Here is a 23434-nt window from a genome sequence, read left to right on the forward strand (position 1 = left end):
AAAGCCACTGTAATAATAATAATAATAATAAATTAAAAAAGCCTGGTACTAGCACAAGAATAGGCATATAGATTAGTAGAACAGAACACAGGCCCCAGAAATCAACCCACATCCTATGGTCAATTAATATTTGATAAAGGAGGCAAGAATATACAATGGAGTAAAGACAGTCTCTTCAACAAATGGTCTTGGAAAAATTGGACAGGTACATGCAAAAAGATGAAACTAGACCACCAACTTACACCATACACAAGAATAAACTCAAAATGGATAAAAGATTTAAATATAAGTCGTGAATAAAAATCCTAAAAGAAAACATAGGCAGCAAAATCTCAGGCTTTTCACAGATAAATCTTCTAGGGCAGTGGTCGGCAAACTGCGGCTCGTGAGCCACATGCGGCTCTTTGGCCCCTTGAGTGTGGCTCTTCCACAAAATACCGACTTCTGCACATGGGCCACGAAGTTTCAATCGCACTGTACATGCGTGCCTGCACGTGGTATTTTGTGGAAGAGCTACACTCAAGGGGCCAAAGAGCCGCATGTGGCTCGCGAGCTGCAGTTTGCCAATCACTGTGCTTGGGCAAGAGAAACAAAGGAAAAAAGTTTTAAAAAATGGAACTACATCAAACTAAAAAGCTACTGCACAGCAAGAGAAACCATCATCCGAATGAAAAGAACCCGCTGTATGGGAGAACATGCTTGGCAATAATACAGCTGATAAGGGGTTAATTTCCAAAATATATAAAGAACTCATACAACTCAACAAAAGGAAGACAAACAATCCAATTAAATAATGGGCTAAGGACCTAAGTAGACACTTCTCCAAAGTGGACATACTGATGGACAAGAGACATGAAAAAATGCTCAAAGTCACTGATCATCAGAGAGATACAAATTAAAATGACAGTGAGGTACTAACACCTGTCAAAATGGCTAAACAAATGACATGTGCTGGTGAGGATGTGGAGAAAAGGGGACCCGTATGCACAGTTGGTGGAAATGCAGACTGGTACAGCCACTATGGAAAACAGTGGAGTTTCCTCAAAAAATCAAAAATGGAACTGCCACTTGACCCAACAACCGCATTTCTAGGAAAACAGCCGAAGAAACCCATACACCAATCAGAAAGAATATATGCACCCCTATATTCATAGCAGCATTATTTCCAGTACCTAAGGTTTGGAAACAGTAGATGAATGGATAAAGCTGTGGTACATTTATACAATGGCATACCATGCAGCTGTAAAAAAGAGGGATCTCCTACCCTTTGAAACAGCATGGATGGACCTGGAGATTATGTTAAATGAAATAAGCCAGTCAGAGAAAGACAAATATCACATGATCTCACTTATTGGTGGAAGCTAATGAACAAAATAAATTGACCAACAAAATACGTCCATGGGGATGGAACAGACTGACATATCTCAGAGGGGAGAGAGGGACAGGAAGAGATAAATCAAAGAACTTATTTACTAGAGACCTAGTGCACGAAATTCGTGCACTAGAGGGCGGGGGGAGGGGTCCCTCAGCCCAGCCTGCGCCCTCTTGCAGTCCGGGACCCCTCAGGGGATATCCACCTGCCGCCTTAGGCAGGAGAGGCTCCCGTCACTGCCGCAATGCTCACCAGCCATGAGCCCAGCTTCTGGCTGAGCAGTGCTCCCCCTGTGGGAGTGCACTGACCACCACAGGACAGCTCCTGCGTTGAGGGTCTGCCCCCTGGTGGTCAGTGTGCATCATAGTGACCGGTTGTTCCCCTGTTCGGTCTATTTGTATATTAGGGTTTTATTGTATAGGACAGTGATGGCGAACCTATGACACACGTGTCAGAGGTGACACGCGAACTCATTGTTTTGGTTGATTTTTCTTTGTTAAATGGCATTTATATATATATATAAAATAAATATCAAAAATATAAGTCTTTGTTTTACTATGGTTGCAAATATCAAAAAATTTCTATATGTGACACGGCACCAGACTTAAGTTAGGGTTTTTCAAAATGCTGACACCGAGCTCAAAAGGTTCGCCATCACTGATATAGGATATGCATAGCCCATGGACACAGACAGTAGTGTGGTGAAGGCCTGGGGGAAGAAGTAGGGACTGGACAGAAGCGGGTAAAGGGGTTATGGGGACATTTATAATACTGTCAACAATAAAAATATTTAAGTGAAAAAATTTTTTAAAGATCTTAGTGTTAGTATCTAAATTTTGTCTTCTGTTTAACACAGCATCAGTGAGAACAGAAACTAAATGAATGTATCAATGCAGGATCCATGTATTTACATTTTTAATAGTAACAAGAATGAGTGTAGTGTGACTATAGTGTGCCAAAAAGAAGTCCCGTTCACCACCTCTGGCTCTTTATAGGTGCCACAGTCACCCTTTTGGTACCAGGGGGGAAGCACATTATTTTTGCTTGTTTCGTAACCTTTTGTCCTTACAGAATACACCTTTGCCAAGTACCTCTACTGACCTCATTTAGGCATCTTAAGCATATTTACTCCTCATATACTTTTTAACCTGGCTATTGGTAGTTTTTCATCCTTTTAAACTCTGTCTTCAACATAATCACTCTTGATTTATTTTTTCTTATCTTAATCATTTTCAGAGTGGTCTCTGAAACTTTTTTTGTTAAAGACTTAAAAAGATAAGACCTAAGGGATCAGAAAGACTTTTGATAAAATGTTAGTATGCTAACCATGGTATGAGAAGAGCTAGATTTGTTTTTAGAGAAAAAATTATTTCTAATGACTTTCAAAACAAATAACAGGCAAAATTGTTCCATTTAAGTTGAAGTTTGATCACATTAAAAAGTATGCTATAGTTTTCTTATTAATGGTTTATTTCATGGCAAGCTATAGGGTACTGTCTAGCCCAGTGATGGCGAACCTTTTGAGCTTGGCGTGTCAGCATTTTGAAAAACCCTAACTTAACTCTGGTGCTGTGTCACATAAAGAAATTTTTTGATATTTGCAACCATAGTAAAACAAAGACTTATATTTTTGATATTTATTTTATATATTTAAATGCCATTTAACAAAGAAAAATCAACCAATAAAATGAGTTTGCGTGTCACCTCTGACACGCATGTCATAGGTTTGCCATCACTGGTCTAGTGTCAGCAATAAGAAAGGGAAAGAATTAATCAATTATCACTTAAGAATGTTTTATCTGTTGTAAAAAAAAATGCACAAATCTCAAATATAATACTGGGTGAAAGAAGCCACATAAAAGAGAACATAATCTGTGGTTTCACTTACATAAAGGTCAAAACAGCAGAACTCAAATACAGTGTTAAAAGTTAGGGTGGAAGTTACCCAGGTGGGTTGTAGGCAGAGTCCATGCTTAAACGGGCAGGAAGAAACTCAGATGGTTTTGGTAAAATTATTTTATCTGGTTGCCAGTTACATTGATATATTCACTTTGTACTGTATACTTAGAGTTTTGTGTGTTTTTTTTTAAAGAAGCTCTTCTCAAGGACAGGATACATAAAACCAGTCTGAGTAAGGGAAAAGATAGTGATTCTATTCCACTTTTAGCTTTTTCAAAAGTTGCTGATGCTCAACATTAACCTATGAAACAAAAATCTCAATGGAAGTGTTCCTTCATGTAAAGAAAGTCTTTATGCTCAATAGGAAAAAAAATAATATGGTTAAAAATAGCATACCCTCTGGCCAAACTAAACTGACAGGGAGTGAGAAGATTATTTTAGCAGAAGATAAATTCTAGAAATAAGTGTGCAGAATTTGTAATTATAAATGCAGCTTTCCATATCCAACATAATATTAGAAGTCCTAGCTAGAGCAATTAGGCAGAAATAGAAATAAAAGGCATCCAAAATCAAAAAGGAAGAAATAATTTGCAGATGATATTATATAGTTAACCCTTGAACAACAAGGGTTCGAACTGTACCAGTCCACTTATACACAGATTTTTCAGTTAACCCACACAGTTCAAATCGAATTAAAGGTCAATGGGTCATTGGGAATTGCATATGCAGAGGGCCAAATTAAGTTACATGTGGATTTTGACTGCTGGGAGTTGTCACCCCTAACCCTTTGTTGTTCAGGGATCACCTGTATACTGAAAACCTTAAAAACATCACCAAAGAACTGTTAGAACTAATCTACAAATTCAGTAAAGTTGCAGGATGCAAACTCAATATATAAAAATCTGTTGCATTTCTATACATAAACTATCAGAAAGAGAAATTAAGAAAATAAGTGCCGGGAGCCGGTCCATCCTTGCCCTGGACCTGCTGGGGTTGGACCCCAGCAAATAAGCCCATTTGCATCTTAAAGAGTAAAATACCTAGAGGTGAATTTAACCAACAAGATGATAGACTTATACATTGAAAACTGTAAGATGTTAATGGAAGAAATTAAAGAAACACAAATATATAGAAAGATAGTCCATACTCATGGGTTGGAAGAACTGATATTGTAAAAATGTCTGTACTACCTAAAGCAATCTACAGATTCCTGTAATCCCTACCAAAATTCCAATGGTATTTTTCATAGAACTAGAACAAACAATTATAAGATTTGTGTGGAACCACAAAAGACCCAGAATAGCCAAAGCGTCTTGAGAAAGAACAACAAAGCTGGAGGCATCATGCTCCCTGATTGCAAACTATAATATAACTATAGTAATCCAAACAGTATGGTACTGGCATAAAAACAGACACAACGATCAGTGGAACAGAATTGAGAGCCCAGAAATAAACCTACACATATATGGACAATTATTTTATGAACAGGAGTCAAAAATATGCAATGGTGTAAAGACAGTCTCTTCAATAAATAATGTCAGGAAAACTGAGCCACTTATACCATAAACAAAAATTTACTCAAAATGGATGAAAGATTTGAAGGTGTAAAGATCTGAAACACAAAACTCCTAAAAGAAAATATAGCTAGTAAGCTTTTGACCTCCGTCTTGGTGAGGAATTTTTGGATTTGACACCAAAAGCAAAGGCAACAAAAACAAGTGCAGTACTAACGCTTCTGCACAGCAAAGGAAACCATCAACAAGATGAAAAGGCAGAGACTTGAACAGATCTTTACCAATGTTCAAAACAGCATTCACAATAGCAAAAAGGTGGAAACAACCCAATATCAATCAACAGGTGAATGGATAAACAGAATGTTGTATATACATGCAGTTGAATATTACTTAATTTAAAAAGGGACAAAATTCTGATGCATGCTGCAAGTATGGATGACTCTTAAACATTGTGCTAAGTGAAATAAGCCAGATACAAAAGGACAAATATTGTGTGATTCCACTTATATTCTAGGTACTTATATATAGATATTTAGGATAGCCAAATCATAAACAAGACAGAACAGTGGTTTCCAAAAGTTAGGGGAGGAAGAAATCAGTAGTTACTGTTTAATGGTTATAGTAAAAGTTTCAGTTTGAGATGATGAACAAGCTGTCTTAAATGTGTCCATTCTTCTCTGGAATTTAGTTGTTTGATACTTAGAAGAGGAAAGATTTTAATTGCTGACTTTTTTTTTAAGGCCTTTATACGACGCTGTTTGGCATACCGAAAAGAAGATCGATTTGATGTGCACCAACTGGCAAATGACCCGTACCTTCTCCCACACATGAGAAGATCAAACTCTTCAGGAAACTTACACATGGCTGGGCTGGCAGCATCCCCCACACCCCCTGCTTCAAGCATAATGACTTACTGACTTTCCTCCAAAATTGGCATGATACCTTTGAATTGCTTCCAGGTGCACACTTGAGTTTAAGAGCATTTGAGTGTTTTTTGTTACTTTCTTTTTTACACAGGACATGATTGAGAACTGTTCGCAAGCTGAAGTTCTTTGTGGCGTCGTTTGTATGAGAAAGGATCATGGACAGTGAATAAATGTACACTTCTGACTATAAATAACCTTGAGACGTGAAGGGTGACTGCCTGTTGCACAGAAACGGGAATACCATGTTCAGACAGAAGAAAAATGATTTGTTTGGGGAAACACTGTAAATAGCGTTTATAATACTTAAATACATTTGGTTGTTACTAAAGAGTTCTAATATGAAGGGTAGTTTTTCATTATTTAAAAACACTTGGAAAAAATGAGAAGTATTTCTAACACAAGAACTACAGTGCCTGGATACATTCTTCAGCATTTGGCAGTTAATCTGCCGAAACCAAAGTAAGACCTGAATGACAGTGACAGTTGTGTTTTATAGATAGAATGTGAGAGTTGGAATCTTTGGACAAGGTTAGACTTTGTCATTTGCCTGTTCTGGCTTTTACCACATTGTACCTCGAAATCACATGTCCTTTTTTTTCACTGGTTATGTTAAAGGGAGAGCTATTATTCTTAGATACTTTACACCTTTGACAAAATGAGCTGCTCATTTTAAAATCAGTTGAATTCACTAAATTGTAATATCTCCAGTGTTTTCAACATGTTAGAAGTAACATATTTTTGTTTTGATACCAGGCCTTGTTCATTAAAACAAATGACAGTATGTAACCAAATGCAGACCAGTTCTATGCAGGATAATGATAAATTCCCTTCTAGCTCTATTGTAAATTGTTGTACATATGTCATATTTCAATTACCAAGTTTCAGCAGCTTATTCTTGTACAAATGTTTAAAAATATGGCTTTTCTAATTGGATATTGTATTTTTTTTAAGTCTTGAAGGCGCTTTAATTGCTGCTAAATGATGTTGCTTCTTTGCTAAAAAAAAAAAAAAAAATCGAATGACCTCCTTAAAAAGGTGCAAATTGACTGTACATCATAGAGGCATATTAAAAGCAGGCATTCATTAACAATCAAGGCATGTAAAATGATCCATGTTGGACATACAGAGTTCTCTAAATCAGTTTCTTGGGTTCTAGGGCTGTGGAGCACATAGATACTAGATTTATACATTGTTCATGGTTATTCTACATTTCTAGAAGGTTCTTATCAGCAAGGTGGGATGATGGTCCCATAAACAAGTTCCTTGTGGTTTATACAGATTTGTTAAAATGTGAACATTTTCTAACTGCCTGGTATGGTAGAAGCCATTTTTCAGGATGTTGTATTTTACTCCTGTAAAAATTATTCCTTTATTGTTATATTCATAATGCTGATACATGTAAGTTGTCCATGTTGCTGAAAAAGGAGGCTCTACTTACTTTACCACAGATTCTCCTTAATATTGTACAGTTAGACTGTGGCTGTTATTTCTGATGTTGCAAGCCATTTTGTTTTTCCATTGTACATACACACATTGTCTCTTTAAAATGCTGCTGAAATTGTAGAGAATGTAGCCAACCTGGTAATAAACAATGACAGTTAAAATGTAAAGACTATGAAAATTGCATTTAAGGGAGCTTTCAAGATTTAGAATATTGGCTCTGACTTGGCTCCTTAAGAATCAGCTGAATAAATTCTTTAAGTATACTTCAAGACAAGTATAAAGTGTTTCAAGCTGTTAAAGTGAACCTAATAACCATTATCAAGGTTAATTCTGGGTGGGTAACAGCACTATCAGGAGTGGCTAGGGGCTGTACCTGCTCCTCTGTAGCTTAAGATAAAAATCCTATAAGAAATATTGACATGGTCATGAAATGTTAACATTGACTGAGTGCCTTAGGTGCTGCCCACAAATTTTTTCTATTTTGTTATTTTCATCATTCTGAATCATAAAGTACTATGTTCATATAGTAACTTATCTGAAGTTCTGAGTTGAAGGAAAGTGCCCATTTTTGTTTAAAATTTTGGTGAGATGTTAAGTGGATGTATAAATCTAACATGAGGTTGATTTGAGTAAGCAGTGTAGCCCAAGATCACTGCTTTACCATCATTTCCAGATGAATGGAAGTGGCTGATAGTCTCAAGATGCAGAAAAGGAGGGAAATGAGTCAACTTATAAACTGTCTCTTCCTCCTAAAGTTTTCCCAAACAAATGCTGTAGATTTCAGATAATACGCCAGTAACCCAGTAGATACAAGATGGCTAATTGAGCCAAACTGAATACTGTTATCTTCACAAAGGAAATTGCTATCTATCACGAAGTGATTTCCATCACTCTGGCAATCTTCAGCTCTAATATCTTCTGAAGCTTAAACTGTTCTGGTTTCCTGAATTCACTCCTCAGAATTAAAGCGTGACTTATATTCCTAAAACAACAACGAGGTCCTCTCCCTTAGCTATCTTATAAGCCTATTTCCTGAAAGAGTCAGCACTGTTGCAAGGTAAAATGCAGTTTTTGCAGATAATTTTAAAATCTTTTTCTGATATGAAGTAGTTTCAGTGTGTACACATTGCGAGGAAATGAGTGCAGAAACTACCCTAATAACTCACTAAATCAAGAATTGGGTAGATACTGGGTTGTCTTTAAAAAAAAAAAATCTCTATTTTTGTCCATCCCCTTCAAAAAAAAAAAAAAAAGAACTCTCAGTTTAAATGGTACATAAAATGTGAACAAATACCTCATTACATGAAGCTAAAGTGGTGGAGAGTTTCAGTGAAAAATTTACAGAGGATATTGTGCATTTTGCTATTCATTGTTACTTACTAAACATAATGTCATCAGATGTTACTACCTATTTAATTGTAATGCAGACTGTCCAGTCCTTTAGGTTGTTACTTTCAGAATTGAATTACATTGCTGTTTCATTTGTGTGTGAAAAAGCTTCATACCTTTAAATCACATTTGCAGGTCTTTCTCTAATCCCACCTAAATTTTGACATGTTATCTGATAAAATTTCCTCACAAATATACTAAAATTTAACGTTCTGAAGGCATTTCAAACGTGTTTTATCGGCTAGTTTATAACAGGTTATTAGGATTCTCGTTCCTGGGACCTCTACAACAGTTCTAGAATTTATATAATTTGTCAATTCAATGTTCTTTCCTAGAACATACATCTCTACTTGCCTTTCCTTAATTTCCCTTCCCTCCCCTCCCCCTTTTTTGAGCATTGCCCCCCACACACACACACCCTGAGAATTCTTTAGTGTTTGGGAAAGATTTGAGTAAATATATGTAGACCAACTTCAAGAATTTACATAGAACCAGGGAAGAACTTAATAGGATTATTTTTAGTTAGAAATCCTCACTCATTTAAAATACTAGGGATGTAGATTACCTATGATTGTTTTAAGAAAGGCAACTTACAAAGAAGAAAACTATAAAATAGAAAACAAAATGATAAGTACATGTCTTTCAATAATTATTTTAAATGGACTAAATTCTTCAATCAACAGAAGGAATTTTTTAAAAAGACATTTATGCCGCCTACAAGAGACTGACTTCAGATGTAAGGCCATACAGACTAAAAATGAAGGTATGGAAAAAGATACTCTATTCAAATGGGAGGGGGGAATGCTGGGGTAGCACTCATATCAGACAAATAGACTTTAAAACAAAGATTATAATAGACAAAAAAGGGCATTGTAATAAGGGAGTCAATCCAAGAAGAAGATACAACATTTGTAAATATGCTCTTGCCATTGGAACACCTAAATATATAAAGCAAATATTAAAAGACCTAAAAGGAAGAAATAGCAATACAATAATAGTAGGGGACTTTACCACATGCTCTCATCAATAGATCATCCAGACAGAAAATAAGGAAATCGGCATTTTATTACATTAAACAAGATGGACTTATATACAGAACACTCTATAAGCAACAGAACACATTCTTAAGTGCACATGGAATTCTCTATCGATCATATAGTAGGCCATAAAACAGTGGTTCTCAACCTTGGCTGCACATTAGAATCACCTGGGAATCTTTTTAAAATCCTGATTTCTGGGCCTCATCCTCCGGAAATTGTTTCTTTGTTACTAATGTGGCCCCACCCCGTAACAAAGAAACAGAATTTCCGGAGGATGAGGCCCAGAAATCAGGATTTTAAAAAGATTCCCAGGTGATTCTAATGTGCCGCCAAGGTTGAGAACCACTGCCATAAAACAAGTCAATAAAATCAAGAAAATTGAAATAAAAACAAGCATCTTTTCTGACCATGATGCATGAAACAAAATCACAAGAAAAAATGAAAATTCACAAATATGTACTGATTAAACAACATGCTACAGAACAGCCAATGGGTCAAAGAAATGAAAAGAGAAATTGAAAATACCTTGAGGTAAATGATAATTGAACCACAACATTCCAAAACTAATGGGATGTAGCAAAAGCAGTTCTGAGAGGGATGTTCAGAAATAGCAATAAGTGATTATATATAAAAATAAAACTATCAAATAAAAACCTAACTACACCACAAGAAACAAACAAATGAAGCCCAGGAAGGAAATAAAGATGAGAGCAGAAATAGAGACTAAACAGACAATAGAAAAGGTGAAAGTAAGAGCTGGTTCTTTGAAAAGATAAACAATTGACAAATCTTAGACTCAGAAAATGAGAGGACCAAGTAAATAAAAGTAAGAAGGGAGATATAACTGATATCACAGAAATACAAAGGATCACAAGAGGCTACTCTGAACAATTAAGGATCACAAGAGACTCCTCTGATCAAGTTTGACAACCTACAAGGAATGGGAAAATTCCTAGAAACATACAACCTACAAAGACTGAATCACGAAGAAATAGAAAATCTGAACAAGCAAATTACTAGTAGGGAGACTGAGAATCAGTAATCAAACACCTTCCAATAAGCAAAAGTCTACACAAGACTGCTTTCCTGGTGAATTCTACATACTTCAAAGAGGAATTAATACCAATTCTCAAACCCTTCAAACAAATAGAAGGGAACACTTCCAAACTCATTTTACAAGGTCAGCATTAGCCTCATCCCAAAACCAGTCAAGAAAAGAAAAGTATAGGCCAATATTCCCAGTAAATATAAATGCAAAAATCCTCAAAATATTAGCAAAACAAACAACAATATATTGAAAGGATCACACACCAATGATCAAGTGGGATTTACTCCAGGGATATAGGATGGTTCAAAATCCACAAGTCAACACTGCATTAACAAAATGAAGGATAAAAATATGAGCATCTTAGTAGATGCAAAAGAAAAAAAAAAAGCATTTGCCCAAATTCAACATCCATTTATGATTTTTTTTAAAAAAACATCAAAGTGGGTATAGAGAGAACGTACTGCAACATAATAAAAGTCACATATAACAAGCTCACACCTACCATCCTATTCAATAATGAAAAGCTAAAGGATTTTCCTCTAAAATCAGGAACAAGACTAAGATGCCCACTCACCACTTTTATTCAGCATAGTATTGCAATTCCTAGCCAGAACAATTGGACAAGAAAAAGAAATAAAAAGCATCCAAATAAGAAGAAAGAAGTAAAACTGTCATAAAAAACCCTGAAGACACCACCAAAAACTGTTAGAACCAATCAACAAAATCTGTCGTTACAGAATACAAGTCAATATACAAAAATGTGTTGCATTTCTATACACTCTCAGAAAGAGAAATTAAGAAAAAAATTCCATTTATAGTTGCATCCAAAGGAGTAAAATACCTTGGAGTGAATTTAACCAAGGAGATGACAGACCTGAAAGCTATGTTAATGAAATTAAACACAAATATATGGAAAGATATCCCATGCTCATGGATTGGAAGAATTGATATTAAAATGTCTATACTACCCAAAGCAATCTACAGATTCAATATAATCCCTACCAAAATTCCTGTGGCATTTTTCACAAAACTAGAACGAACAATCCTAAAATTCTTATGGAACCACAAAAGTTCCGGAATAACCAAAGCAAACTTGAGAAAGAACAAAGCTGGAGGCATCATGTTCCCTGATTTCAAACTATATTACAACTATAGTAATCAAAACAGTATGGTATTGGCATAAAAACAGACGCATAGCCCTAGCCGGTTTGGCTCAGTGGATAGAGCGCCAGCCTTCAGACTGAAGGTTCCCAGGTTTGCTTCTGGTCAAGGGCACATGCCCAGGTTGCAGGCTCAGTCCCCAGTAGGGAGCATGTAGGAGGCAGCCAATCAATTATTCTCTTTCATCATTAATGTGTCTATCTTTCCCTCTCACTTCCTGTCTAAAATCAATAAAAATATATTTTTTAAAATAACAGACACGTAGATCAATGGAAAGAATTGAAAGCCCCAAAATAAACCCACACATATATGGTCAATTAATTTATGACAAAGGAGTCAAAACTATACCACGAGGAAAGGACAGTACGTTCAATAAATGGTATTGGGAAAACAGCAGCCACATTCAAAGGAATAAAACTGGACCACTAGCTTATACCATACACAAAAATGAACTCTTAAGTGAATGAAAGACTTGAACTTAAAATCTAAAGCAGGCGGTTAGCTTCTTGACATCAGTCTTGGTGAGAATTTTTTTGATTTGATGCCAAAAGAAAGACAACAAATGCAAAAATAAACAAGTGAGACGATATCAGATGAAAAAGCTGCACAGCAATGGAATCAGCAAAATAAAAAGACAGTCTTCCAAATGAGAGAAAATATCTGCAAGTCATATATTTGATAAGCGGTTAAAATCCAAAATATTTAAATAACATATAATTCAATAGCAACAAACAAACAATTCAGTTAAAAAAAGGGCAGAGGATTTGAATAGACATCTTTCCAAAGAAGACATCTATATAGCTAACAGGTTCATGAAAAGATGCTCATCACTAATCATCATGGAAATGTAAATCAAAACCACAATGAGACATCACCTCACATCTGTTAGAATGGCCTTTACCAAAAAGACAAGACATAACTATTGACAAGGATATGGAGAAAAGGGAGCCCTTGTGCAGTGTCAGTGGGACTGTAAGTTGGTGCGGCCACTATGACAAACAGTACCTATGGGGTTTCCTCAAAGAAAAGCAGGACTATCATATGCTCCAGCAATTCTGAGTTTGTTTTTAATCCTCACCTGAGGATATGCTTACTGATTTGAGAGTGAGTGAGAGCAACATCAACGTGAGAGAGAAACATTGATTGGTTGCCTTCCCAACCGGGGATCAAACCCACAACCTTTTGATGTACGGGATGATGCTCTCACCGACTGAGCCACCCGGCCTAGACCACTTCTGGGCATTTATCTGAAGAAAATGAAAATATTAACTTGAAAAGATATATGCATCCCCATGTTCACTGCATTATCCTATATAATAAAGAGGGAATATGCAAATTAACCCTCATGCCCTCACAAGATGGCTGCCTATGACCAGGCCGGCAGGGGGGTTAGTGAGGGACGACCAAATGACTGAACAGCAGGCTGCGTGGGGCAACCAGGCTGGCAGGGGGGTTAGTGAGGGACGACCAAATGACTGAACAGCAGGCTGCGTGGGGCAACCAGGCTGGTAGGGGGGCCATGAGGGGTGACCAGGCTGGCGGGGGGGGGGGTGGTTAGGGGTGATCAGGCTGATCCCCAGGATTGGGCCTAAACCGGCAGTCGGACATCCCCCAAGGGGTCCCAGATTGGAGAGGGTCCAGGCTGGGCTGAGGGGAACACTCCCCCCTGCATGAATTTCGTGCACCAGGCCTCTAGTTATTTATAATAGCCAAGACATGGCAGCAACCTAAGTGTCCTTTGATGGATGAATGGGTAAAGGTGATATAACACACACAAGCACACACACACACAAACAATGGAATATTATTCTAATCAGTAAGAAGCAGGAAATCTTGTCATTTGTGAAAACAGGAATGGAACTTGAGGGCACAGGCTAAGTGAAATACGTCAGACACAGAAAGACAACTATATGATCTCACTTATGTGTGGAATTAAAAACACACACACACATAAAATGATAAAATGGGCTCATAGATAGAACAGATTGGTGGTTTCCAGAGGCAAGGGGAGGTAGTAGGTTGGGGGATGGGCAGAATGGGTGAAGGTTCATAAGGTATAAACATCCAGCAATAAAATAAGTCCTGGGGATGTAAACAGCATGCTGACTATAGTTAATAAAACTGTACTGCATATTTGAAAGTTGCTGAGAGCATAGCTCTCAAAAGTTATCACTAGAAAAAAACATTTTGTATAATATATATTGATGAATGTTAACTAGACTTATTGTGATCATTTTGCAATATATACACACATTATACCATTATGTTGTACATACACCTGAAACTAATATCATGTTATATGTCAATTATATGTCAATAAAAATTACCCCAATTTACTCATCTGCAAATATAGACAAAAGGTCTAATATATATCATGTTATTTTCTTCAAGGGAAAAAAAAAGATTATTGAGAAAATCAGACAAGAAGTTAACATAAGTGGTTTGAGTTATGAATAAATTCAAGTAAATCAAGAAGGGTTTTCAAAATGGGAAAAGGTATTTAAAATCTATAGGCTGCCTGGCCAACATGCGCAGTGGTTGAGCGTCAACCCATGCACCAAGAGGTCCCGATTCCAGTCCTGGTTCCAATCCAGGTCAGGGCACATGCCCAGGTTTGTGGCTCCATCCCCAGCAGAGGGCATACTGGAGGCAGCTGATCCATATTCACATCAATGTTTCTACCTCTCTCTCTCCCTTCCTCTAAAATCAATTAAAAAACATTTTTAAGTGTTTCAAAAATATCTATAGGTTGCTAAATAGCAATTTCATCCTTTACAAATGCTTTTTGATAATTTACATAATAATGCAGTCAGGGATGCTGGAAAATGGGTTATCTAGTTTAATTATCCCTCAGTGGTCCTTTTATTCATTCAACAAGAATTTAAAGAGCATATATTCTACTAGAGGCCCGGTGCACGAGATTCGTGTGAGGGGGGAGGGGTGTCCCTCAACCCAGCCTGCACTCTCTCCAATATGGGACCCCTTGAGGGATCAGGCCTAAACAGGCAGTTGGACATCCCTCTCACAGTCCAGGACTGCTGGCTCCCAACCACTCACCTGCCTGCCTGCCTGATTGCCCCTAACTGCTTCTGCCTGCCAGCCTGATCACCCCCTAACCATTCCCCTGCCAGCCTGATCGATGCCTAACTGCTCCCCTGCTGGCCCAATTGCCTCTAACTGCCCTCCCCTGCCGGCCTGGTTGCCTCCAAGTACCCTCCCCTGCAAGCCTGGTCCCCCCAACTGCCCTCCCCTGCTGGCCATCTTGTGGCGGCCATCTTGTGTCCACATGGGGGTGGCCATCTTGTGTGTTGGAGTGATGGTCAATTTGCATATTACCTCTTTATTATATAGGATAGGATGCCACACACTCTTCTAGGCTCCACAGATACAGAACCAAGCAGGAAAGTGTCCTTGTTAGGCACAGAGTCCAGTAGACAGACATCTATTAGAGAATCACACAAATAAATGTGAAATTACACTGCGGTAAGACAATGATGTATATGTGCTACTACAACATAAAAAAGACTTACACAGACAATGTCACAGGTCTATGTTACTTAAGCAAAATAACTAACATCCTTTCACTATAGAAACTCCTCACTTTGGAGATGAAATAATATGACAGTCATACCCCTCAAATTATCAGAAGCACAAACATATGCCCTGGAATACTGAGAATATTGGTAATGAAAGCTGGCAATACTCCAGATATTTAGGAAATTATTATCTGAAGAAATATATATGTGCATTCTCCTTGACACGTAAAAAGAGAAACTTTTGGACAAATGCTAGCCCTGAGACACAGGAAATCACATAAGCTACAAATCCTTCCTCGGTAATTCTCTAACAAGGTTCTCAAATACTTGGTGCCATTTTTATCAGAGGTATGAACTTCTTAAATCCCTAGATGGTTATATTATTGATACTACCATAGTATTCTTCTAATACAGTGGTTCTCAACCTGTGGGTCGCGACCCCTTTGGGGGTCGAACTACCCTTTCACAGGGGTCGCCTAAGACCATCAGAAAACACATATATAATTACATATTGTTTACAGTAGCAAAATTACAGTTATGAAGTAGCAATGAAAATAATTTTATGGTTGGGGTCACCACAACATGAGGAACTGTATTAAAGGGTCACATTAGGAAGGTTGAGAACCACTGTTCTAGTACTTTTTAAAAAATCCTCACCCAAGGATATGTTTTTAATATTTTAGAGAGAGAGGAAGGGGGGTGGGGGAGAGACAGACAGACATAGATGTGAGAGAAAAACATCGATCCACTGTCTCCCATACTCAACCCATCGGCCATTGAACCGGAAACCTAGGTATGTGCCTGATGAGGAATCCCACAACCTTTTGGTGTACAGGACGATGCCGCAACCAGCTGAGCCACTCGGCCAGGGCTCTTCTCATACTTTTGCCAATATTTTAACAAATGCAGTTCTCCCCAGACACCATCCTGTTTTCCTGAGACAAACAGAAGAGCTGCTAGTTTCTGACATGCTCAGATATTTCAAGTATTATATTTTTTCTCAGTGTTGAGAACTTCTAATTATCCCAATGTGTTACAAGTAAAAGAATAAATCACTGAACAGCATCTTTTGAAAGTGAGAAACCAAATACTCTCTGTACTCAATTACTGCCCGTAACTTACTAATTGTTTACTCCTGAGCAAGATACCCCTAATCCAAAACCGAAAACCAACCAAATAACAAAAAGCATTGTTCTTGACTCCACTCGCCCGTCTCCTGAACCCCGCTCCTCACACACACACACACACACACACACACACACACACACACACACACACAACTCCCAGTTAGATGGGGAATGGGAGACTACAAAGCCTTTGACCTGGCGTTAGAGGCAGAGCAACAGGTGTGAGCAGCCCTTGCCCTTCAGTCGCCCTGGCTCCCACACACACCTCCTGGAGACGCCACTGGTCCCCACAGACAGCTCTCGCCCGCCCGGAGGGGGAATGGGCTCCTTCCCTGCTGAGGTCCCTGGGCCTGAGCCGGACAGGGCGCGGCGGGGGGGGGGGGGGGGGCGGGGGGGGGGAACCAGGCACGCCGCTGCCCGTAAGTGCCCGTAAGGCGCTAACCTAGCAGCCCAGCACGTGGTCTCACTCTCGCTGGTCCCATGGCTGGACTCTGAGCGGGGTGAAGGCAGATCCTGACGTCAATCATTCAGCACCGTTAGGTGCGGCTGGAGCGAGGCATGTGCCGGCTGCTGCAGACGCGGTCCCTGCCGCCGAGGAGTGAAGACAGGTGGGTGTAAGTCAACCCAGGGAGCCGCCCTCCTCAAATGTCACATCGCAGCACTTTCTCACCGGAGCCATCCGCTCCGAGGCCGAGGCCGCTGCTCCGCTGGTCCGCAGGGGCGGAGGGATGCCAGCGCCCCGAGAGCGGCCGCCGGGCGCAGGCTCCCCTCCGAGCGCAGGAGCGGCCCGGACCCGGGAGCCCGCCGCTCAGGGCCGGCGTGAGCCTAGCCCGGCTCAAAGGTGGGTCCTTGGCACAAACTAGGAGACCTGAGGACTGCACTGTCTTACTGATGACGAGAGCAAACAGCGGCATTTTAAATTCTGGTAAAAGCAGGCCCTTTCCCCTCTGGTTCAAGTTAAGAACGTCCCCCGCCAGCGCTCCGGGCCGGCACCGCCTCGTCTCCGCCCGCGGCTGCCTCTGTCACCTGCGCGCCTCCCGCGCTGGGGCTGCTCCACCCACCCCGTCCCCACGCGGCGCAGGTGGCGGTCAGGCTGATCCACAATGAATGGCTCCACCTGCAGCAAGGCCCAGTTCCACCCCCAGCTGTGAGCCGGAGGCAGCTTCATTTAATGGATTTCACTTTTTTAAAAAAATGTTTTTATTTATTTTAGAGAGAGGGGGGAAGGGAAACATCAATGAAAGAGAAACATCCATGGGCTGCCTCCTGCACGCCCCCTACTGGGGATCGAGCCCACAACCCAGGCGGGCATGTGCCCTGACTGGGAATCCAACGGGTGACCTCTTGGTTCATAGGTCAGTGTTCAACCACTGAGCCACACCAGCCGAGCTGGATTGTACTTTCTTCGCCCATAAAATAATTGAGGGAGATGATCAAGGTCTTTTTTAAAAAGCAATCAGGGTTGAGAAGCACTGACCCGGTTGCTTTTCCCAGCCCAGGAGGGAAAGGTGGCCTTGCTGGAAAGGGGCTGGAGAATTGGGGAGCTCTCACCCGCCCCCCCCCCCCCCCCGCATTGGGCTTCCCCCAGACCTCTAAGACGGGGAGAAATTGAAGGTGCTCCACAGCCGTCTAAGCAGGGCCTTCAGGTGGGCGATGAGGTGGACTGGGAAGCCAGAGACCTGGGGCATCACAGCACTTTCTCTGGCTTAAGCTGCTTTGGGAATAAGATGAGCTCCTAGCTCAGCTGGTGTGGCTCAATGGTTGAACACTGACCTATGAACCAGGAGGTCATGGTTCAATTCCCAGTCAGGGCACATGCCTGGGTTGCAGGCTTGATCCCCAGTAGCCCCGTTCAGGAGGCAGCCAATCAATGATTCTCTCTCATCATTGATGTTTCTCTCTCTCTCCCTCTTCCTTCCTCTCTGACATCAATAAAAATATATTAAAAAAAAAAAATGAGATCCTAGCCCTGGCTGGTTTGGCTCAGTGGATAGAGTGTTGGCCTGCGGACTACAGGGTCCCCGGTATGATTCCGGTCAGGGGCATATGCCTGGGCTGTGGGATCAATCCCCAGTAGGGGGCGTGCAGGAGGCAGCCGATCAATGATTCTCTCTCATCATTGATGTTTCTATCTCTCTCTCCCTCTCCCTTCCTCTCTGAAATCAATAATATATATATATTTTTAAAAGATTAACAACCTTCTTTTAAAAAAAGAGATCCTAAAGTTTCCCCCCACCGTGGGCTCTGGGGTGACTGCGGCTGCCCTTCCTGGCCAGAGAACAGCTTTCAGCAGCTCCGCCTTGATCTGATTTTTAATTCTGTGTACCCCATACTTCACTTTCAAAAGGCTATCTTGCTAAAAGGAAGAATTCTCAAATCACTGATCTTTGTAAATGGCAAACTCTTTACTCCTCTGCCCCAAACAAAACAAAAATCCCTTTTATGGTCCAGTCTGAGACTCCTTGGCACCCAGTCCAAGGCCTTTCACGATCTGGCCCTTTCCCGCTCCAGCTGCAACCGCTACCAATCCATTCTTCACCCCCGCATTCCCGAGCGACGGGTAGTGCCAGAACACAGTGTGGTGCACGCCTCCTGTCCTTGTGGACGCTCCGCTGACTGCCTGAGAGAGCTTCTATCCACCCTTCAAAGCCCCACACCACCTCCTGGGGAGAGCCTCCCCTGGCCTCCTCAGGTGAAGCTGCCCATTCCTGTGCTTTTCTGTCCCCGTACTCATCACGCGGGCTGCTCATGTGCTAATTTGTAAGCTCCTTTGCTAATTTGTAAGCGGCGTGGTGGAATGCCTTCGGAGGCAGACACTGGGGCCAAAGCCAGCTGCCGGATTTAGGGAAACTGCCTTGTTGACTAGAGAGGCGCGCTGCGCAGAGCCCATGGCCGGGTGGGAGGTTGTGACGGTCGCAGCCCGGCCCTGCACCCGGCAGCCTGCGCGGCGCTAACGAGGCAGAGGAGGAGGGTGGGAGGGTGTGGAAGCCAGACCCCAGCACCACCGCACCAAACACTCAGATTCCTGGTGTTTCTTGAAGTATCTGAGAGGTTCAAAGACACCCGCAGGACTTTCCTTCTTTATCTTAACAAATCCTCAGGCCGATGCTATATCTACTTTTAAATGGTGTTGAAAAGGGAACCCTTCTGGTGAACGACCCAGGCTTCTCTGCACCTCCCCCGCTCAGCTACAGGTGCGGAGGCAGGGAGGCAGGGAACGGAATCCCCGAGACCTTTTCTAAAGAACAGACAGCGCCGCTACCCTTGGGGCTGCTCCCACGATGCCCCAGCCCCGCCCAGGGGCCCTGCGAGGCCGGCCCGGAGACCCCGCGGCCTCGACGGGGCGCGGCTTTCCTGGGCTCGGGGTGTCACCTGGTGGCCGTGACGCGCACTGCGGGCTGCGCTCGGAAGTCCGCCCTGGCGGGGCTCCCTGCCTCCCCGCGTGGGTCTCCGGGTGACAGTCAGTGTTGGGCCCTGCGGGCGCCCGCCGTGTAGGGACAGAACTGAAGCTGGGGCCCGGACAGACATCCCTGGAGTCGGCTCCTGGCCCACCGCTTTCCGCCGCCGTGTGACCTGGAGGAAGTTTCTTCTCTGTTAAGGGAAGTTATCAGTCCCACCTGCTGGGATGCCCCGGGGAATTAACAGGAAAACTCTTGGCACCTGCTGTCAACTAATACTTTAAATTGACTCCTTTTTTTCACTGACGTTTATTTGTAAAGGAAGGTACTCATCGAAGTGTTTTTCTCAGTACATGTTAAGCACATAGGTATTGAAATTAGAAAAAATATTTTCCTCCATGTACCATTCAGCAACATGAGACCATGACCAAATCTGGAACCGGTGCCTGCCCAGGGGCCTGTGTCCGTCTCTCTCTGCTTCTTCCCCATTCCAACCAGTGGATCCTCACTTGGCCCCGCCTGGAACACAGGTTATCCGCCTAATAGAGATATGAACTTGGAAAAACGAAGCTCATGTCTCTAAGGTTCCATGCCCTTTTCATTTCTGATCATTTCAAGAAAAGAAAAAAACTTGACAGAGACCAAGGTGGGCAAACGGCTTGTTCTAGTGACATTGGCATGAGCGGAGTCCCTGGGCTCCGCAACAAGAGCCGGTTTCTTGTTTTCATTCAGCTCCCTAACAAGACAGCGCATGCGCTCTCACACTTGGGCTCCCCATTGTCCGAAAGCACACAGGTTGCTCAGCTGATCTTCCAAGGAAATATTAGGCCTGCGTACACTTCATGTACCCGACGGCTAACATTCCTTCTGGAAAGCTGAACAATGTCTAGAGGCGACAGGGACTGCTGCCATCATGTCGCTGGGCCCTCGGCTTAGCACAGCTGTCTGAACCACACGGGGACATTTCTGGCTGATGTGATTTAGACACAACAGACTGGCACTGTGTTGTGATCTGTAGTTTGAGCAAACATCGGTGGTAATTCCAGTCTAGGACCATTGATAGGGATTTCTTTGTAGAGAGCTCCGTGTGTATGACCAGGCTCCCTGTAAATGCTGCTGCAGATCACCAGCCCACGCTCCCCTCCAGCTAGGCAGTCCTGGCTCTGTAAGTCTCCCATCTGTCCTTACATGGAAATAACCCTAGCTTTTGTTGACTAAGAAGTAACTCAAATCTGTTTTTTAAAATTCTGATAATAGCCCTGGCCGGTTTGGCTCGGTGGATAGAGCATTGGCCTGTGGACTGAAGGGTCCCAGGTTCGAGCCCGGTCAAGGGCATGTACCTTGGTTGCGGGAGCATCCCCAGTGCGGGGTGTGCAGGAGGCAGCTGATCAATGTTTCTCTCTCATCGATGTTTCTAACTCTCTATCCCTCTCCATTCCTCTCTGTAAAAAAATCAATAAAATATATTTTTTAAAAAAATTCTAATACACATGTGTATAAGAGAAGAAATAAGTCCCCAGAGCCCCATCCCAACCACTCTAATTCAAGTGCTTCTCGAAGGTGCTTCCTTACAACCTCAGGCAGGCTTAGTCCCGATGCCAAACCAGGTCAGCCTGGCCAGGGCTGGGCAAATGTGAGCCACTTCCCTCTAGGACAGTGGTTCTCAACCCTGGCTGCACATTAGAATCACCTGGGAATCCTTTTAAAATCCTGATTTCTGGGCCTCATCCTCCAGAAATTCTGTTTCTTTGTTATGGGATGGGGCCACAACATTAGTAACAAAGAAACAGAATTTCCGGAGGATGAGGCCCAGAAATCAGGATTTTAAAAAGATTCCCAGATGATTCTAATGTGCAGCCGAGGTTGAGAACCACTGCTCTACAAGGATGTGAGGCTGTATTGAGTGGAGGGCAGGCCTCTCAGGTATTCAGGACCTTGTATCACCTACTCCTTGTTCCCTTAAAGAGAACTGATGAAAAATTCCAACAGAGTTGGTTGGTAAGGTAAATAACTAATGGGTTTGGGGCCCCAGAATTGGCTTTAGGAAGAGGCTGGTAAAACCCAAATTCCGGTCACTGTCCCAGCCATTGTCCAGACAACTATTTCTCCCCCAGGTTTATAGTTTAAGTGACTGCGTCAAACTTCGTTTACCTTAAAGCAGTGGTTCTCAACCTTCCTAATGCCGCGACCCTTTAATACAATTCCTCATGTTGTGGTGACCCCAAATTTCATTGTTACAAATTGAACATAATTAAAGCATAGTGATTAATCACAAAAACAATATGTAATTATATGTGTTTTCCAATAGTCTTAGGCAATCCCTGTGAAAGGGTCGTCGACCCCCAAAGAGGTCGCGACCCACAGGTTGAGAACCACTGCCTTAGAGCCTGTTCCACCAAGATTCATGGATCTAAAACAAGGAAGTCCAGGGAGGATCTTGTTTCTGATCCTGGATTCCCTGGGCTCTGGACCCTCCAAGTTCTTGAAGTCCTGGTTTCCCACCCATCGCTACCAGGATCATACTGCAGACACTGCAAGCTGTCTGTGGGCCAGGCAGGTGGCAGAAAACAGCGGGCCAGGTGGGGACTGTGGCAGACTGGAGGGCGTAGGCTTAAGATGGCGCTTGTTTCCTTGTGGACAGAACCCAGTGTTGCTGGATCTTGGGACTTTTTCTGACTTTTAAATGTTGGCAATTGATTCACATTTTGATATATACAGGGCAGATCAAAGAACCACGTTGGGGAAGCCAGTTGGCTACCTCTTGTTCGCTGGGCAGATTGTCTTGTAAAGGGCTTTGCACAGACCTGGCCTGGCTCCTCACTGAGCACTGAGCAGTGGGCATTGGCTGTTATTATCCCAAGGCCCAGCGGCCTTCAAGGAGCAGAGGCCTTCCTATTGCCAGGAAGTATGGTGCAGCCTCAAAGCTGGTAACACCCAAAGTCCCTGGAGCGCACCTCCACCAGCGGAAGGAGTGTCTTCTTGTGTGCTATTTGAACTGGAGGAGAGTGGCATGTTCCCTGGAGAAGCAGCTTTTCCTGCACTTCTCAGCCTCAGCTGCGCTTTAACAGGTGTAAACTGTGCCGGCCTTCCTTCCGCAGTTGGCAGCAAGCCTCTGCCCCTGGCTGCATCCTTGTGAACAGCCCCTTCTCTCCACCCGCCCCCCCCGCCCCCCCCTTCCCCAGTTCCCAGGGTGCCGCCAGCCTAGGAGTGGTCCCAAGGCCTATAAAGGAATTCATTGGTCAGCAAAGCCTGAAACTGCTCCTCCTACATCAAATGCAAAAATTATCAGCGATAAAAAGGGCTCTCTTCTAATGTGCACTTTGCTGAGTGGTGTGTCTTAGTAGACAATGACGTTCCTATTGCCTTATTACGTCCCCAAGTTACAAGGCAGCCTGACTCAATTATCACCGAGAAGGAGGTGCTGAGCCAGCTGCTAATTGCAGCCTGGGAGGGGACAGGCTCAATGAGGGAGAGAAATGTCCCCTGGGAAGCTTTTCAAAACTCCAAGGGCCCAGCTATCCATACTCCAATTGAGGTGATTTTAAGCGGGTGGAAAGGCTTGCTGGGTGGTCAGATAATTA

The 23434-nt window shown here is 42.3% G+C and overlaps 1 protein-coding gene across 5 annotated transcripts in view; it reads left to right on the top strand.

Moving 5' to 3' along the window:
• TLK1 (tousled like kinase 1) overlaps positions 1 to 7321 on the top strand; it is a 165366-nt gene extending 158045 nt beyond the window's left edge. For all 5 annotated transcript variants that reach the window (XM_059704130.1, XM_059704134.1, XM_059704132.1 and 2 more), the window contains one exon: positions 5526 to 7321. In XM_059704130.1, coding sequence (XP_059560113.1) covers positions 5526 to 5702 — 177 coding nt within the window. In that variant the 3' untranslated portion in view covers positions 5703 to 7321. The remainder of the gene's footprint in view (positions 1 to 5525) is intronic.
• Positions 7322 to 23434: the final 16113 nt, after the last annotated feature.

This window comes from Myotis daubentonii, chromosome 7 (assembly GCF_963259705.1).
Source record: "Myotis daubentonii chromosome 7, mMyoDau2.1, whole genome shotgun sequence".
Classification (NCBI taxonomy): domain Eukaryota; kingdom Metazoa; phylum Chordata; class Mammalia; order Chiroptera; family Vespertilionidae; genus Myotis; species Myotis daubentonii.